General features: G+C 35.6%; 1 protein-coding gene across 1 annotated transcript in view; it reads left to right on the forward strand.

Annotated features, from left to right (window-relative positions):
- The window catches only part of RAB11FIP2 (RAB11 family interacting protein 2), a 29,380-nt gene extending 16,517 nt beyond the window's left edge, over nt 1-12,863 (forward strand). The window contains exons 4-5 of the mRNA XM_062635334.1: nt 8,875-8,920; nt 12,583-12,863. Coding sequence (XP_062491318.1) covers nt 8,875-8,920; nt 12,583-12,810 — 274 coding nt within the window. The 3' untranslated portion in view covers nt 12,811-12,863. The remainder of the gene's footprint in view (nt 1-8,874; nt 8,921-12,582) is intronic.
- The last annotated feature ends 3,478 nt before the right edge of the window (nt 12,864-16,341 follow it).

Here is a 16,341-nt window from a genome sequence, read left to right on the forward strand (position 1 = left end):
CACTTAAGTTTCCCTGCTCCTGATTTGTAAAATGGGGATGGTATTTTGTTACCTCTTACAAATGCTGAGTGGATAAATGAGTATTTTTTAAGGGTTTTATAGATACGGTGTTACAGTATTACATAAGTGTTAAGATTCGGGGGGGTTTATTGTCTGGTATAGGTGTAATATAGATATTTATGAGCTGATTTCTTGACAACTTAAAAATGCTGCAGTCTCACAGTGAAACACGAAATGCTGTTTTTGCAAATATTACAAAACCTGCTCATTCCAGAGGATTTATATTATAAAGCCAATGAAGAATTCTTAAGCACACAATACGTCTAGCATTTTAAGCCAGCATTTACCAGTAATAGTTCTGTCTTCATACTTCTTAATCCACTCCTTTGAAACTTTGGCCTAATACTATCTTAAATTGCATTCATTCTTACAATGACTGCTATTGTCGTGGCTCTCAAGAGGTTAATTTGCAGGCAGAAGCCACGTGGATTTTGCATTGAACACAGTTAAAGAAATGGAGGGTTACTCCTGGAAAACAAAGATTGGGTTTTGTGCCACATCCAAACCTTGGGCATCCTCGCATCCTCGTCTCTCTGCAATTGTTTGCGTTTAGGAAAATACACTAGAGTCAGCTAATAAAGTGATGTGCAAATTTCTCAATTTACACCACTTGACAAGTGCTAAAAGAAAAACATCTTTAATTTTAACGTGTTATTAGGACCTTTTTAGAGAGATTGTACAAGTTATTAACAAGGTCCTCTGAGACAGGAGACGGGTAATTAACAAGACCTACAGAAAGAGAGTTTAGGTAATTAACAGGATCTTAGGCACTGGACACAGGGAAACAAATAGTCCAATATTTAAAGCTGACAGGTTGTTACTAGTCTGATCAAATTCCAGATCTGGGGAACTGAATAGATAGCTGGGAGTTTTCTAAGACTCATTATTTATATATATACACATATTTTATATATATATACATATACGTGTATATATATCCACACATTACATATAAAATACATACACTTATGCACAGTGTGTGTCTGTATATATGTATATGTATACATAAAGAGAGATACATTAAAGAATCCTTTCAAAGTAGCACTTACATGACCTAAGTATTGCTAAACTTAGAGAAAAGAAGGTAAAGGTTGTGCCTACATACTGGTTACACTTTATCTCACTTTCTGGCTATAGATAGTTTACACATTCCAAGCAATATGGAAGATGGAATAGTGGAGGAGAAAGAAACATGTTTTATTAGGATTCATTATTGCAATTATGAATACTGTTTATTTTTATAAATTTTTTTGTCAATTGGATAAAAAAAAAGTATTTTTTTTTCTGTGTTGTTTTTACTGCTTCAGCCTTTTTAAAAAATTGCAACTCAAAAAAACCCCAACCAAAATCCCAAAACAAAACCCAAACCACCCCCAACCTTACCCTTAAACTCATCCCTTTTGCATCTTTCTGCTTTCCTGTGATTTCTGAATGTGGTTATTTTCTTGAGCCTCACTCCCCCATACTGTCATCACAGGAGCTGTCAGAGCTGCCTCTCCAGAGATGCCTGTCCTAAACAAATCAGTATCTGCAGTTTAATTTTTCCCAATGGATGCAGTGTTTGAAATAAGCAATTCAGATATATTCATTTGGAAAAAAAAGCCCACGTGAGGCGCCATGAAAACATGAGGCTCCTGATAACTGTGATGTGTTCGAATCATATTAAATCGTGAAGTCTAAAGAACAGCTGGTATCTGTTCCATTTCAGCAAATACTGAAATGTGCGTGTGATGGTCAACTAGATAAAGAAGCTTTTGCGAAATCATGGTGTTACCGTTAACAGTAACCCGACTTTCTAGGTTACTGTTGTGAGTTGAGCTGCTAGTAGAGTGGGTGCCTGTCTCTAGTCATTGCAGTTGTAAAGTAAAAGCTTATGTTAAAACCTGATAGCTTAAACCACAGTGGAGATAAGTTCTTAGTGCAATAACTTCAAGTTAGTAAAAGGTAAATGGCTGTTAAATGCTTTCAGTCTCGCCTGTTACAAGTTATGTGCCAGAGGCATAGTTACTGGCCACAGCTCCATTGGAATGAGCCCCAGAAGTTGCCTGATCAGAGCAAAGGGTTACAATGGCTGTATATTTCTTTTCCAAAAAAGGTCATCATTTTCCAACGTACTTTTCCAAGTCCCTATTTTCAATTTTCATCTGCCTTGTTCAGCAGTGTTGATCTCTAACGAGTTTATTATTGTGTTTGCTAGAGCAGTAAAGTCCATTCTGACATTTTAACATCTATTTGTTTCTCTGTTAGTCAAAAAATGGCATCAGGTGTACTATGCTATTTTCAGAGTTTCGTTTTGTTTCCTCTGTGTTAGCATGTCTTATTTTAACAACAGCGTACTTCTGCATTGCTTTTCTTGAAATGAAAGGGTTTTTTTCTGTTCTCTGCTGAAATTTGATTAGACTTCAGTCAGCTGTGGTTATCTGTGCAAGGTAGAATATTGGTAGACTATGATAATGCATGAATTATGCTGTAGACTGTTCCTATTTGTTAATGCAGTGTGGTAAAGCTGTCACTAAAGCATCATTTCAACAGCTAAATACATTATCAGTACATGAGATGTAAAGGGAAACTACAAAACAAGCAGAAATGATGCAAACATTCATAGTCTGTCCTGCCAGGACTAGTATCATCTGGTTTAGAAAGATCGCTACATGTGATGAGAGACTAATGAAATAATCTTTGGCAAAGCTACTGCAAAGCAGCGGTCACAGTATTTGTGACATTACTGGAGTGGGTTGGAGCAATCAGTTCTTAGAGAGATACTGTAGCATTCTTTAGTATTAATGTTGACTTTTGCAGACTCTTCACCGTCAGCCACTTACTCCTAATTAGTTGTCTGTTTTAGCAACACTGTTTTGAAAGTTCATCCTCCTGGCTGCATGACAAGATTTTTTCAAGCTTTCATTGTCTGTTGGTGCACATTAGGGCATGTGAAATCTTTTTCAAGTGGATACACGAGGCGTATTATCTGTCCCAAGGGGAAATGCACTGCCTGTTCTATTTTCTTTTTGAAAGAAAAAAGAAAAAACTAAATAGTTATATCCAGTTTCTTTGTTAATAAACGCAGAAGCTGTGTAAAATTGATGGACCTTTTATTTTTCTGTTTCATTAGAAGAACTAAGAATTAGAGCTATTTTTTTAAGCGTTCCAGAAATGGTTCTGGAAGTTTCAATATAAAATTTTACTTTAAGGTTCTTTGGGTCTTTTGGTTGACTTTTAGATGGCTAATAGCAGGGGGTTCTAGTGGAGGTGCTGGCACAACTTTTAGTGTAACAGTTCCTTATTGGTCTCTTGAGGCACAACTGCCTAGTAAAAGGGGGAATATTTATATGCTTTAAAATACTAACTTTTTATATAAAACTGTTGTTGTTTGTTTCCAGAAACTTAAAATTCAGTTGAGTACATTGTGTGAAAACACTTGATTTTTAGAATGTTTTGTAAGTCCTGAATAATATTTGCATGAGTAACGTGTCCAGTGGTGGGCAAGTACAAGTACAAGTTACAAGTGCTTAAGGTACTTATACTTCTGAAAGAAGAAGGATTGTGGTAGACCTCGTGAATGCAGACCTGTATGCCTCTACGTCCCTTGAGCTGTCTCCCAACAGTTCAGACACCTCAGAATTGGTCACCAGTATATTTTGGATCCATATCCATGTCTGTTTATGAAATGAAGGTGTTTATACAGAAAACCAAAAATCTGTTAAATTCCCCCAGTTGTTTTAACTGAAAGTTTCTGTCCTTCCATATAGTTGCATTGTCATGTTTCTGCTGCACTAACTCTGAAATATATATGAGCTTGAAGCACATGTTGTTCAGGACCATTATTGAGCACTGTATTCTGAGACTGTAACTTCTTTATCTCGTGGACCCTTTTGCCATCTTTAAAGGGCTCCATAGAGAGCAGCACTATACTCATGATCAGATTATTTCTAAAGGAGTCTGGCTGAAGAGTACGTAGCTTGGAGAACAAATCATTTGCAAGAAAAGTGTCTCTTAGTGTTCAGGGGGTTTGGTCCAGTTTCTTAGCTCTTGGCATGAGACTTTATAGTAATAAGAAAATGGAGTGATAGCAACAAAACCTGATGCTCTTTTTGTGTCCTCCTGGGGTTACACAAGCTCCAAAAGGCAACAGAACATGGCTTGACAGCAGGACAATTTATAAAGTGAAGTGTCTTAAGTGATGTTCCCCAGAATCTGATTGTGAAATAAATGGTAATATGCTTACTCCATACTTGCTTAGTTGCCAGACATGATAGTCATTCCTTCTCAGAGTATAAAGTGATGTCTGCATTGCCAGGCACAGCAGGCTAATAATATTCTACGGAAAGCTAAGTTTCTGAATTTCATTAACTCTATCTGATTTTATTAGTTTCTTTTGTTTTTCTAGTACATTGGTAATAACTTAAATTGCATCCTAATATTTCAAAGTTGTGATGCTTGTCATGAGAATCCAAAGAGAAATGCATAAGCACTGTAATAAGAATCAGTCCAAAGACCAAGAAGTAGGAATAGGGGTATTTCGGCTCCAATGCAAAATTAACATGGTAGAGATTTGCTAATTACCTGTACACAGACATTCCATATTAAAGAAACCGAAAGCTCAGACTGAGCTTATTGGTATAATGGATATTTTACATGATGGCAAGTTAAGATCTAAGGTTTCAGGACTTGGAACAGTAATGATTAATGTAAATATCCTAGTTTTAATATCTAATAGTACAGATTACAATAGTCATATAACTAATATGAATAACACAAGATAAGTAAAAAGCTTTTGTTCTATTAAGAAAATACATTTTCCATACAGCATAATTTAGAAGTCTGATTCCCATTCATTATGTTGTCAGAGTAAACGGTTCAGGCACTAAAATGTTTAAATGAGCTATAGGAAAGATATTTTAAAGGTTGTTTTAATCTCTAGACATTGAGAAGCTAAATATTTAAGCAGCCACTAGACCTAATGTTTGAATTTTTAACTACTATTGAACTTCAAAGACAGAATTACAAACTCCAGTCATAAACTTGAGCTTGTGATACATCCTCAACTTCACTGCGTTGAAGTTTCTGTACAAACTGCAAATAATAATCATACAATGTAAGTATTTAGCTACCTTATAAAAAAATAGCTGTTGGGGGGATAAAAGGAAGCTTTTCTAATGTACTTAAATAGGTAAAGTAAGTAGTTCTAGTGTATTTAAATAGGGAAAATAACAAGTATAAAATATGTTTGCTATGATTATGAAAGACATCCAAAATGTTCTATAGAATCAGATTTATAGTATGTCTGTCTGATATAATAGTTGAGGAAACTAATTGAATTCCCAGATAAGAAATGGAGTTCATGATTACCTGTTGTACTAGATTGAAGATTGTCTGTTCTACCTATAGTGGGGCAATGTAGAAGTTGAGTGGCTTGCTTAGCATTATCTGTGTGCTCCTCTGTCTCACCTCTGTAGTTGATTTTGAATCTGCTGGTGTGATTTACCTCCCTTTTACTAGTTTCTAACTTTCTTGAAGGTGATTGGAGTGAGTGAAAGTTTATTAATTGTAAGAGACAAACTGTTAAAAATTATTACAGGATCTGGGTCATCACCTTGAAGCACTTGAGACTCCACAGTGGTGGAGAGGGGGCCTTCTCTATATGGGTAAGTGGAAGAGGTAGAAAATGACTTAATTCCTTGAGGTGATGAAGAACACAGAAGCAAGAAGGTAGATGAGCTCTTTTCAGTGAACAGAAAGAGCCAGTTTGTGTAGGTTGGAAGGTATGACCGGTGAGGAGCTGTTAGACTCAGGTATAACAATACATAGAAGTTATACACAGTGTTAAAGACAATGAGCCAGAGAAACCCAGTTTGACTGTAGTTTTCAGAGTGAGTTGGCAGAAGGTCCATTTGTTAGAAAAGAAACATCTTTTTTACTTGTAAATTGAGCAAATTTAGTTTGAGCATAATTGAGAAACAGTAATTACAGAATCTTACAATGCCCGTTTTTTACAATCACTATTCACAGTAAGCTCAAAACAAAAGAACCCAAAGCAAAAAGAAACTTTTTCCCAAGCTGTGAACATAGAATTTCATGCTTCCATGGCAAAAGTTGCTTGCCGATTTATCAAACCCTGGGGAAAAAACAGAGATGGGCCTATAACTATCACTATGAACTGTGAGTTGGTTATAACACAGTAAAAAATGGCATTATTTTTTATAATTGCTGAGATCAATGATTTCAGAATGCTCTTAGAATGTCAAGAAAATGGCTGCTTGAAGGAGGCTTATGATGGTTGTACAGCGTGTGGGCTGTAGTCCTAGAGCCGTGTTTTCTGTAAGCTATTACCAGTAATCAAACGAGATGGTAACTTTAGGCATGTGTTACTGGGAGGAAATTTAAACTGAAGAACAAATGCTGTCATGAATTTCAATACACCAAACATGCAACTCCCCCGACTGTATGTATTGATAATTTTACAGTATTTTCTTTAGAGGTATTACATGGTTCTCGACAGTGAATTATAGGTACAGCAGTGAGAGCCTGCATCTGCTCAGGCTCACCTTGGGCTGGAAGCGCTGGCAGGAAACCCTGTGGGGCTCAGCAAGGCCACGGAGCTCCCACCTTGCTTAGCAGACAGTCTGATGTGAAAAATGCTATATGCAATCTCAGCACCTGTTTTGTCCTTGAGATGCAGTATATTTCCACATATCACTTCAGAATATGAGTAAGACTGTTCATGGGGTTTAGGTTTTTATTGGGGGAATATTTTGTTTAATAGTTTTTCATTTTTTGTAAGTGTATTTGAATAGCTTCATGTAAAATAAGCAGATGTGCTCTATTGTAATTGCAGTTACAATGTCTGCAGTATTATGGAAATGATTGCAGGGTTTTTTTTTAGCTAAAAGAGAAAAAAAATGAGTCTGTATTGCCAGTGATTTATATTTCTAATTTTCAAACTTAACTTTACGTAGTCAGAACTTCTGCTTTTCTTTTAAGCTGCTGCTATGAAAGAGTCCTCAAACTTGGTTCGCAGAAACTATAAAGTCATTCAGGGCAATGAAAGATCTTGCTTTTTTAACCTTTCAGACAGTCACTCAGTTGAGCAGTCAGGCTGTATTATTCTATATCTTGTCTAACATGAGGAAACAGTCCCAAAAGAAAGATATCCCAAATTAACGCCACACTTCGTTAAATAGAGACATTCTTGGTTTTCACCAAGCTAATTCGATCCAGTTCAGTTAACCCATTTTTTTTGTACTCGGATCACGAAAGGCAGCCATGAATGAAGCAAGTTCATCATGTGTTTGACACATCAGTGTGAAACTAAAAGGCGGGCTGGGGGGGAGGGTTCCTGCCTTTAGCTTTTTAGACAATACCCGATGAAAGAGGCCCCTCATTCAAAACTGGTCTCCAGCAAACTGCTGCGGATCACTGTTACAAACAGGTATAATGGGAATTAAGCAGAACTTGATTCAGACACCTCTTGATTTCTAGTTGTGACTGTTTGTGTAATCCAGTCTTTATCTAATATCTTCAGTCCGGCAGATGGGTCACGGACTTCTCTATGAGCAAAAGGCTACCTGCTTCGGAAATGAAAAGTTATATGTAGATAAAAAAAATTAAAGTAAAAAAAAAATTACAATGTAAACAACATTATTTTTAAAACAGAAAAAAATTCGGTTCTCCATTTTACCTAATTTACATTTATAAATTGCATCCCTTCCACTTTTACACCCTATGTGTACGGCTTATATATATATATAGCTTATAAATTCAGATAGCAGTGATGAGCAGTCATAAAATGCATGTTCTTTACTTGAAGCTATCTTTAAAATAAATTTTAAAAGGATAGACATATATTTGTAATTCTCTGCATTATTCTCTGTCAACAGACATCACCCTTGACAGGCAGTACGTGCAATCTGAGCTAAATAGTAGATTCTGTGAGGTGATAGAATGATGTTTGCAATGATGCTACTAAGGACATAGTATTTGTGAGCCAGACCCAGATGTTCAGAGGGTTAGTTTTCTTTCCAATCTTGCTGTATCAAGCACATGAGAACATAGAGGAACTTATTTTTGAAGGTATTTGCTAATAGTTATACCAACCTGAGAGACAAGGGGACCGTTTCATAGGCCTGACACTGAGACAGTGCTGCCTTGATCAGTATCGACTGCACTTTTGTAGTTGAGGAAGAAAAGAATCTGAACACAACAACATCATGAAATAGCTTTGCTATTTGGGTATGTGAGAAAATCACCATGTTTATAAAATAATACATTATTTACTTAATTTTAAGTATGAAACAAATGTTGCTACAGAAGATGGCTTTTCAGCTCTGATTTAAGCTGGTGATCTCATTGGAATTTCTAAAGGACCTCTCACCTCTAGCAGCTGCTATGACAGCTGCGAATACATGTTAGTGTGCAGGATTTTGTTGTTTTTTTAACAGTCTCATCCCAGGACCTGTTTCCAGAACATTTCATTTACAGTATCACTTTCTGCTTAGAAGCTCAAGGTAAGTCTAGAGAGAAGAAAAGAAGTAGGGAAGCACAATCCGTAATGTCCTTTCCTGTCTTTCTTAATTATTCAAATTTTATTGCAAAAAGAATATGAAAAAAAAAAACAAAAAATTATGAACAATAATATATTAAAATTTCCATTATTTCTGAGTATTTTCCTGTTTTTCCTAAGTTCAACGAATCAAGAAAACAAATCATATTAAATATTTTATAGCTATATGCTGAATTGAGCAGTGTCATCTAGTCAATGCTTTGGTCTGATAAGCATGCAATGCTAATATTTGGGGTTTTGTTTTTTTCCCACAGTTTTAATGTGAATCCTTCTGGCATTGAGGACCTCAGGAAAACAGTGGTGAGTTCTGAAATGTTATGGAAAGCCATCAGTAAATGCCAACTAATTGGTGCTTGACAGTTCTTGTTTAGCCTCTTACAAGGACATGTTAGGGTTCTTGGTTTTCTTTTGAGGTATCCAGAAAATCTAATTAGAAAATAATAAGCTTAATACAAATTTGGAAATAAAGAAGAGTTTTACACTCAATATGCATTGTACTTCTGGTATGATGACGTAGAGAAGGGGAAAATTAGATCTTTGCACAGAAAGTAAGAAGAAGACCGTTGCTTTGGGGTATTTCAGGTGATTCTGGAGAAATAATAGTCAGGAACTCTGCATTTGGCAGTGATGTATTAATTGTCATAACAGGACATTCTTATCACTGTAGTCAGAGACTTGAGGACAGTCTTTAGATGGCAAGTCAAAATGGATGCAATGAACTGATATATGATGGGATTAATAATGCAAATGATTAATTAACAGCCTCTCAGAAAACACTACAAATAGAAATACGTTATTATTCAGAATCCTCTTTTGACTCTAAAAGTACCCAGAATGTAATGTGTACTAAGAAAAGACCGGAAAAATCCACAGATTTCCCAGGCAGTGTCTTTGTTTGAAGGAAAATGTGGTTTTACTAGAATTCGTTCTGTGAATAGATGAAATCTTTAAAACTAGGGTTTGTTTTCAATCTTTCAAATATATAGAAAACAAGTTTCACAAGTAAATATGGCTTTGTACAGTTTGCTTTTGCTGGTTTATGTGAATGATTTGTAATAACATTCGATGTTATTGTAAATGCCCGAGTTTTTATAATGTAAGTAAGTGGTGGGAGATGTCAGAGTATATGAAGGCTGCCTTTGATCAGATAGTAAACTGAATTCTACCAGGCAGTTACTTAATCTCTGACAAAAAGCAACATCAAAAAATTGATTTAACTTAGCAGCTATTGTCTGTAAAGTAACCATAATTACAGTTTCTGTGTGCTTGCAAATGTACTACTGCACATCATGTGATTTATTGCTGGTAGAAGCATCGGTTTAATTCTTTTAAGAAATAAGATGTGAATTGTTTTTTTTAAAGGATTTAAAGGTGATAAAAGAAATCCTTGATGATTTTTCCTTTGGAATACCAACTATCCTGAATGTCAGTTGTAGGATTAGGAGGTGGTGCTCATTTAATATGAAATACAAATTAGGTGGGGAAGAAACAATATCTCAGCCGTAGTTTTGAATGAAACCATTTGATTATTTTTTTTTTTAATATTCAAGATTCCTTTCTAAGGTGTTTGAAGTCATTTATTATTAGGTTCTGCAATAATAGCCCTCACCAAGTTGTTATATTTCTTCCTTGTGCATCACATTTAGTAATTATGTTTGTATGTCTTCTACTCTGGTGCCAACACCTGTCTCTGAAAGCAGTGTTTAAATGGGAGCAGTAACCAGTTGAAAGGGCAGCGTGAGCTCTTTAAGGCCTAATTAAGAACTGAAAGGAAGATGAAATAAGTAGGACAAAAGATGTGAAAGTAGCTTAGATGATATTCCCAGAGCAGAATTCCTCATTAGAACAATAAAGAGATGATCAGAGATTGCCAGGCCTTCGTTTTATCCAACTCCATTTCCTCCGGCTGTCAGTGTGTACCCTGTAGTATTTTGTAGCTGACACAATCGTTCTTTGCATAGATTTGTTATTTAAAAACTTTTTCTCCTTAATAATGCATTGTAAGATTAATGGTTTGTATTAAAATTATAGTATCTGGCTTTGTAAAGATGTGCCTTACACATTTAAGTATCACTTACTGGCTTGAACAGAACATCTAAATTCTTCTTAATTTGAACAATATTTATTTCTAGGTACTAACACTCTTTAACTCGAATTTTCTTGTGTAATTAATATGATAGGTTATTCCCCCTAAGGATCTATTTGGGGCATTTGTATGACAAAACGTCTTTAAAGCATATGGTTTGCACACAATTTTACAGTAAACTTTATATAGTAATTAAAGTCATCATTGTATCTTAATTTACGTTCCTTTGCCAAATCAGCAAATGAGGCAAACCCTATAGTTTAGCCATGGAAGTGTTAACGATGTCTTTTCTAATGTGTACAAAACTCTAATACCATAAAGAGACAATTCTACTTCCTTCTTGTAGAAGAAAATGTGTTAAAAATATAATGACCCCAAAGTGAATTTAGTTTCTCTTCAGTACTTGTTGGAAATCAATTACTGACCAATTAATAAATTTCATTATGAGCCATTTTAATAAAGTGGGAGTTATTAATCACAATCTTGTAACTTAGTAAGCTTACAATACTGAATACACGTACGTAAACGTGACATTACATATCTCAAACGCAGTGAGAAACCCTTAAAAGCACAGATATTCGAGAGCTACTGTTAGAATATGAGTGATGGAGAGAGGCTGATTGATGTGTCGTACTTCAGCCTATTTGCAGTTCACCATCACTTTTAATTAGGTTTATTTGAAAACTTTGGCCACCTGCGTTTTTTAATGATTCGACATATGCCAGTGTGCAAATATGGAGCTACTGTATGGAAAGAAGAGGAATGAAGCATGAAAAAGGAATGAATATGAGTTTATTATGTGGTGTGCTTCCTAGCTGTGAAAGCTTTAGCATTTTTAATGACAAGTTTCTACTGTAAACAAAAGCTATCTTATCTTCTTCTTCTGCCCTGTTAGAGGAGCAGGATTTTAGAGGTGAGATTAGTTTTACTTCATTAAAAGTTCCATATCTTTTAAATGTCTCCATTTCTGAATCAGATAAAACTTACTGCTTAGCACGTCTTAACAGTGCTACTTTGACTCTCCCAACTTTTTCCTCAGTTACACGTTTCCAAATTTTTCATAATATGGTTATTTCAGGTCAGAGCTAATTCTCTTGACACAGAATAAGACATTCAAGTTTATCTAGCCCTTTGTTAAGGCCACAGGTTTGTCCATCTCTGCTAATACCTGCACTTTCAAGTCATCAGAACTCGTTACAGAAAGAGTTCTGTTTTCCCTACTGCTCGATTCTGGTTCCCTCCTGATTTTTAAAGCAAGCAAGCAGGCAAGGAAGGTCTTTTAGTAGTACACATTTCTGTCTTAAGTGCTCTGGTGCAAATAAGATGCAGCCTTGTAGTTTTCACCTGAAGTTTAAAATTGAAAGGTTTATTACGTGAATAAGAGGCCATGTCCTGGAGAACCACTGATGACAGAAAATAGAATATGAAAGACAGATGAGGGCTGATGTCCTTTAGCGCTAAGTTTGCTATGATGTGCTCAAAAAGTGAGAACTTAAAGGAGTTACAGCAGGATGTGAATTCTCCGGGCTTTTTCTCTGGTCCTTCTATACTTAACTACATAGTAGTTTCCCAAAATGGACCTGCTTACTGTTCATGTGGTTACTGCTTTTACGTTCATTAACTGTGTGTACACCTCATAAAACAGTGGGGTTTTGAGATGATGGTGTGGGAAAACTTACTGCAAACTGGGAAAGCTATCTCCAGTTGTCTGCTCCAGTGGGGTTACTGGAGGGAACGCTATAGAGTAAGTGGAGTTATGTTGCCAAGAAGCCGCTTCTGTCAAGAGGTGCACATGAGAAACATATGAAAAGCATGAATTTGTTCAGAACACTGAACTATTTAATAAAACCTGGTGTTTTTTCACACTTATCTGTAGGATGGGAATCCTTTCGACGCCACTGCAGGATACCGTAACCTTACTTACGAAGAGGTTTTGCAGGAGCTGGTGAAACATAAAGAGCAACTTAAGAAGAAGGACACCCATATTCGTGAACTTGAGGATTACATTGATAATCTTCTTGTACGAGTAATGGAAGAAACACCTAGTATTCTCAGAGTGCCATATGAACCTTCCCGAAAAGCTGGGAAATTTTCCAAAAGCTAAGATAGTGAGACCTGATGGTACTTTGTGCTGAATACATTGCGTGAAGGAAATCACACTTTACCATTTTGTCTTCTCTTCATTCGTTTTCTCCGAAGAAATTCCAGGATGGGACTATGGCGTGGGATTCTTTGGTTTGTTTTTTACTCTAAACACTAGCAGGGCCTGCCAAAAGTAATATTCTGTTACATGATCTAACTAACTTTTTTTTATTATGATTATTTTTGATGAAACAGACCGCTTACGGTGGAGTTAATAATACACCTTAAATATGTCCATGCAGTTTATATAGTAGCTTAGTGTTCACCATGTGGCAGTTTCAACTGGGAAGCCTGTCTGTTATGAATGTTTTCTTGAGTGATTCTTGGTATTATGCGAATATATCAATTCTGATATTACAGCATGCCATCAAGACTGCTGTTTTCAAGCCAGTGTAGTACGCTTTACTAAACCTAAGTGCAGTTTGTTGCAATGGAATGTAGTTTGTTCTACACGTATTAGAGGAAAACAGTGATGCACAATCTTTGCAGATTAAATGCTGTATTCTATACAATGTGCTTTTTGTATAACAATATGAAATATACCATGCCATTCCAGTAATGGCACATGCTGGAATCAGTTATTTTACACTTAAATGCTGGATGTTGTGTGTAATGATTGAACTTTGGTAGTGAGCTCATGACATAAAGTTGTTTTGAGGATCTTTTTGTATGAAGTTATTGCATGCCTTTTTATATGTTAAAGTACTTTGAACAGTGTTAATAGAGTTGGAGGAAGAACTGGAGAAAAGTATGAAATAAAGATTCGAATACTTTGTTCAGTTAAAGACTACTACAGTGAAAATGTAGGAGAAATGAACAGACTGACTTAAGTAGACATGATAATTCAAAAAACATGGAACTGACTCAATTTAAGGTTGAGTTTTACATGATATATATCTGTCTTGGGTTTTTTAATCTTATGACAATGAAGTATATGCCCTTAGAAATAGGCGATGTTGCTTAAACATATATAGAGTACCTGAAAAGGCTTTTCATTTAAAAATACTCTTCTATCCCTTGTAAGTACTTCTAAAAGTCAGTTTTCATTGAGGCAAATGAGAGAAGAATGTAGTAAATGTCTTCCTGATCATTTAATAATTGTTTGTAAAATGACGTATGAAAAAGGTATCTGTTATTCAATAAATTGGCAAAATATAGTGCTGAATGTATAATGGGAGGATACCGCAGGAGAAAAATCCTCACAATGTTAAGATAAATAGGTCTCAATTTTAATTTTTCTTCCTAAGACCCTCAGTTGTCTGTTGCTGTGAAAGAGGAAGGTGATATTAAAAATGTACAGAGAATAGTTTAGATTTAGATACAAGAAAATTGATTCTCTTCTCCTCCTCCCCCCCCTCTTTTTCTACACTTGATCTGGTTTTGGTTTGTGTGTTTTTCCTTATAGCACCGTGTAATGGCTGTTACTGAGGAGGAAAAAAAAGCTTGAAATGAAATTCCATTTTTTTTTCTTCTAAAAGACCTAAATACTTTGTCATTTTTAAAACTGCACAAATTAGTAATGTCTTGAATATAGGATCTGGAAAAGTTAAAGAAGTTCTACCTGGATGCTTTTGATGATGGTGGTATTGTATGACAGTACAGATTTATTCTTCTTAGAAAAGAAAGACTTCTTTATAGAATTGTTCTCAGATTTCATTTACTTATTTTTAGCTTTTTTCTTCTTCTTTCTTTCTTCTATTTTCTTCTTTATTTTACCAGCTACCTCCCATCCCCCTAGTCCTGTGTCCCTAAAATGTATGCAGTCTGAGTGTTCCCAGCTCACCATTGGGATCCCTTAGCATAGATTATTGTGCCTGGATAGAGCTTGAGTTACTCAAGGCCTACCTACTTGTAGTGCTCTGTATTTAGATGTTTGTAGGACAGAAATGGGCCCGCTTCATTAGGCGGTCTCTTTTGACAGCCTAAGGATTTATCACGTTCGGTACCTCATAAGCCACCTGAATGTTCTTTTGACCCACTTAAGATCTAAATGACTGTAAATTTGTTGTAATATATTTGAAGTGCCAAAGGTTATGTACTAAGTTATGGTACGTTTACAGTTGGAAGTTAGGTTTTGCACTCTATTTGATTTCAATTTCCTAATTACACCAAGATGTATTTCAGTTACTCAGTGTTTCCATAAAAATTCTTAAACGTTTTCAAATGTTTGGCCAAAGCAAGTGGTTTTCTCGTATTGTTAGTGGGGAAGTGTTGCACAATTGTTTTGAATTCCACAGTCATTTTCAAACTCACTGGTATGAGGCCATCTGTAGTATCTACAAGGATTAAATCACACACCCCAATGGGGTTTAACAAGTAAACTAACCAGAGAATATGCTCCAATGACTTTTTCACTTGCAAGCCAACTTATAATTATTAAAATGAAACTCTACTATATTTAGCACCTCGGAAATGACTCCTTTTAGAATGTAAATGTAGAATATCAAACCGCATAATTGACTAAGAGCAGATCATTTGACATATTTGCATACCAACAACGATAAGCAGATTAAAGGTAGCGAAAAGATCAATTTTTGTGCATTAGTGAAGAAATTTAGTGAAGCTTTGAATGTGCTATCTAGTCTTTATCTGATCTGTACGTGAATAAAAGCACCTTTTGTTTCTAGCAGTTTGTCAAGAAAGGGGGGAATGACAAACACAGTTTAGGCAAAGGTAGAGTTCCTACAAGAGGCAGAATGGGACATTTACAGCTGTGAAAGATTACAGAGTTCTAGCTGAAGATATAGGCTGCTTTTGGAGCAATTCTGGAAAGGTTTATACACTTCATTTTCTTCTTAGAAAGAAAATTTTATCATTTTTCTATATTTTGAGGTTATTTTTGGAAAGCATCTTCACCCCACATGTATTTTTTGAACCACACGGCTTTCAGATGAAAACATTTCACACAGACTAATTGATAGGTTGAAAATAAAGTTCTGCTTCTCCCATAGGATAAAAATGTAAGCTTTCTTGCAGATCATTTTAAAACCAGAGGAACTTGCCACTTAGAGTCAGCCTTTCTTGCCCTTGAAAATATAAGGATGAAAATTTTGGACATGTCCATATTATTTGGATTTTTTCTCTCGACAGTTTGTGTAAGACTTCATCCATGCACACACTAGATTTGAAGTTAGCCTTTTCAACTGCTCTGCTCATAGCCGTGTGTTTTACTGACTTTAAGGAACAAACATGAAGGCCATACTGTAATGTTGTAAGTAACAACTTGAAATTTTCTGCCATTCAAGAAGGATGTTTAATATTTATATATGTTACCTCTTGCTGCTGTATATTATGTTTAGCTTGGTTTTCCACCTACTAATGAATGTAGCGTTCTCCCTAGATTATACATAACTACATTTATTGCTGTTAGCTCTGTATCAAGCTCTATTTGTAATTTTCCAGCTGTGAAAATGTTGCCTTGCATTTAGAAAGGTTTCATGATTCGGGGACCTAATGAAAATCGTTTTCATTAGGTGCTAGGCTGCATTTCTTT

The sequence above is a fragment of the Pezoporus occidentalis genome, unplaced genomic scaffold (assembly GCF_034315485.1).
Source record: "Pezoporus occidentalis ecotype Australia unplaced genomic scaffold, CSIRO_AGI_Poc_V1 ctg45, whole genome shotgun sequence".
NCBI lineage: Eukaryota > Metazoa > Chordata > Aves > Psittaciformes > Psittacidae > Pezoporus > Pezoporus occidentalis.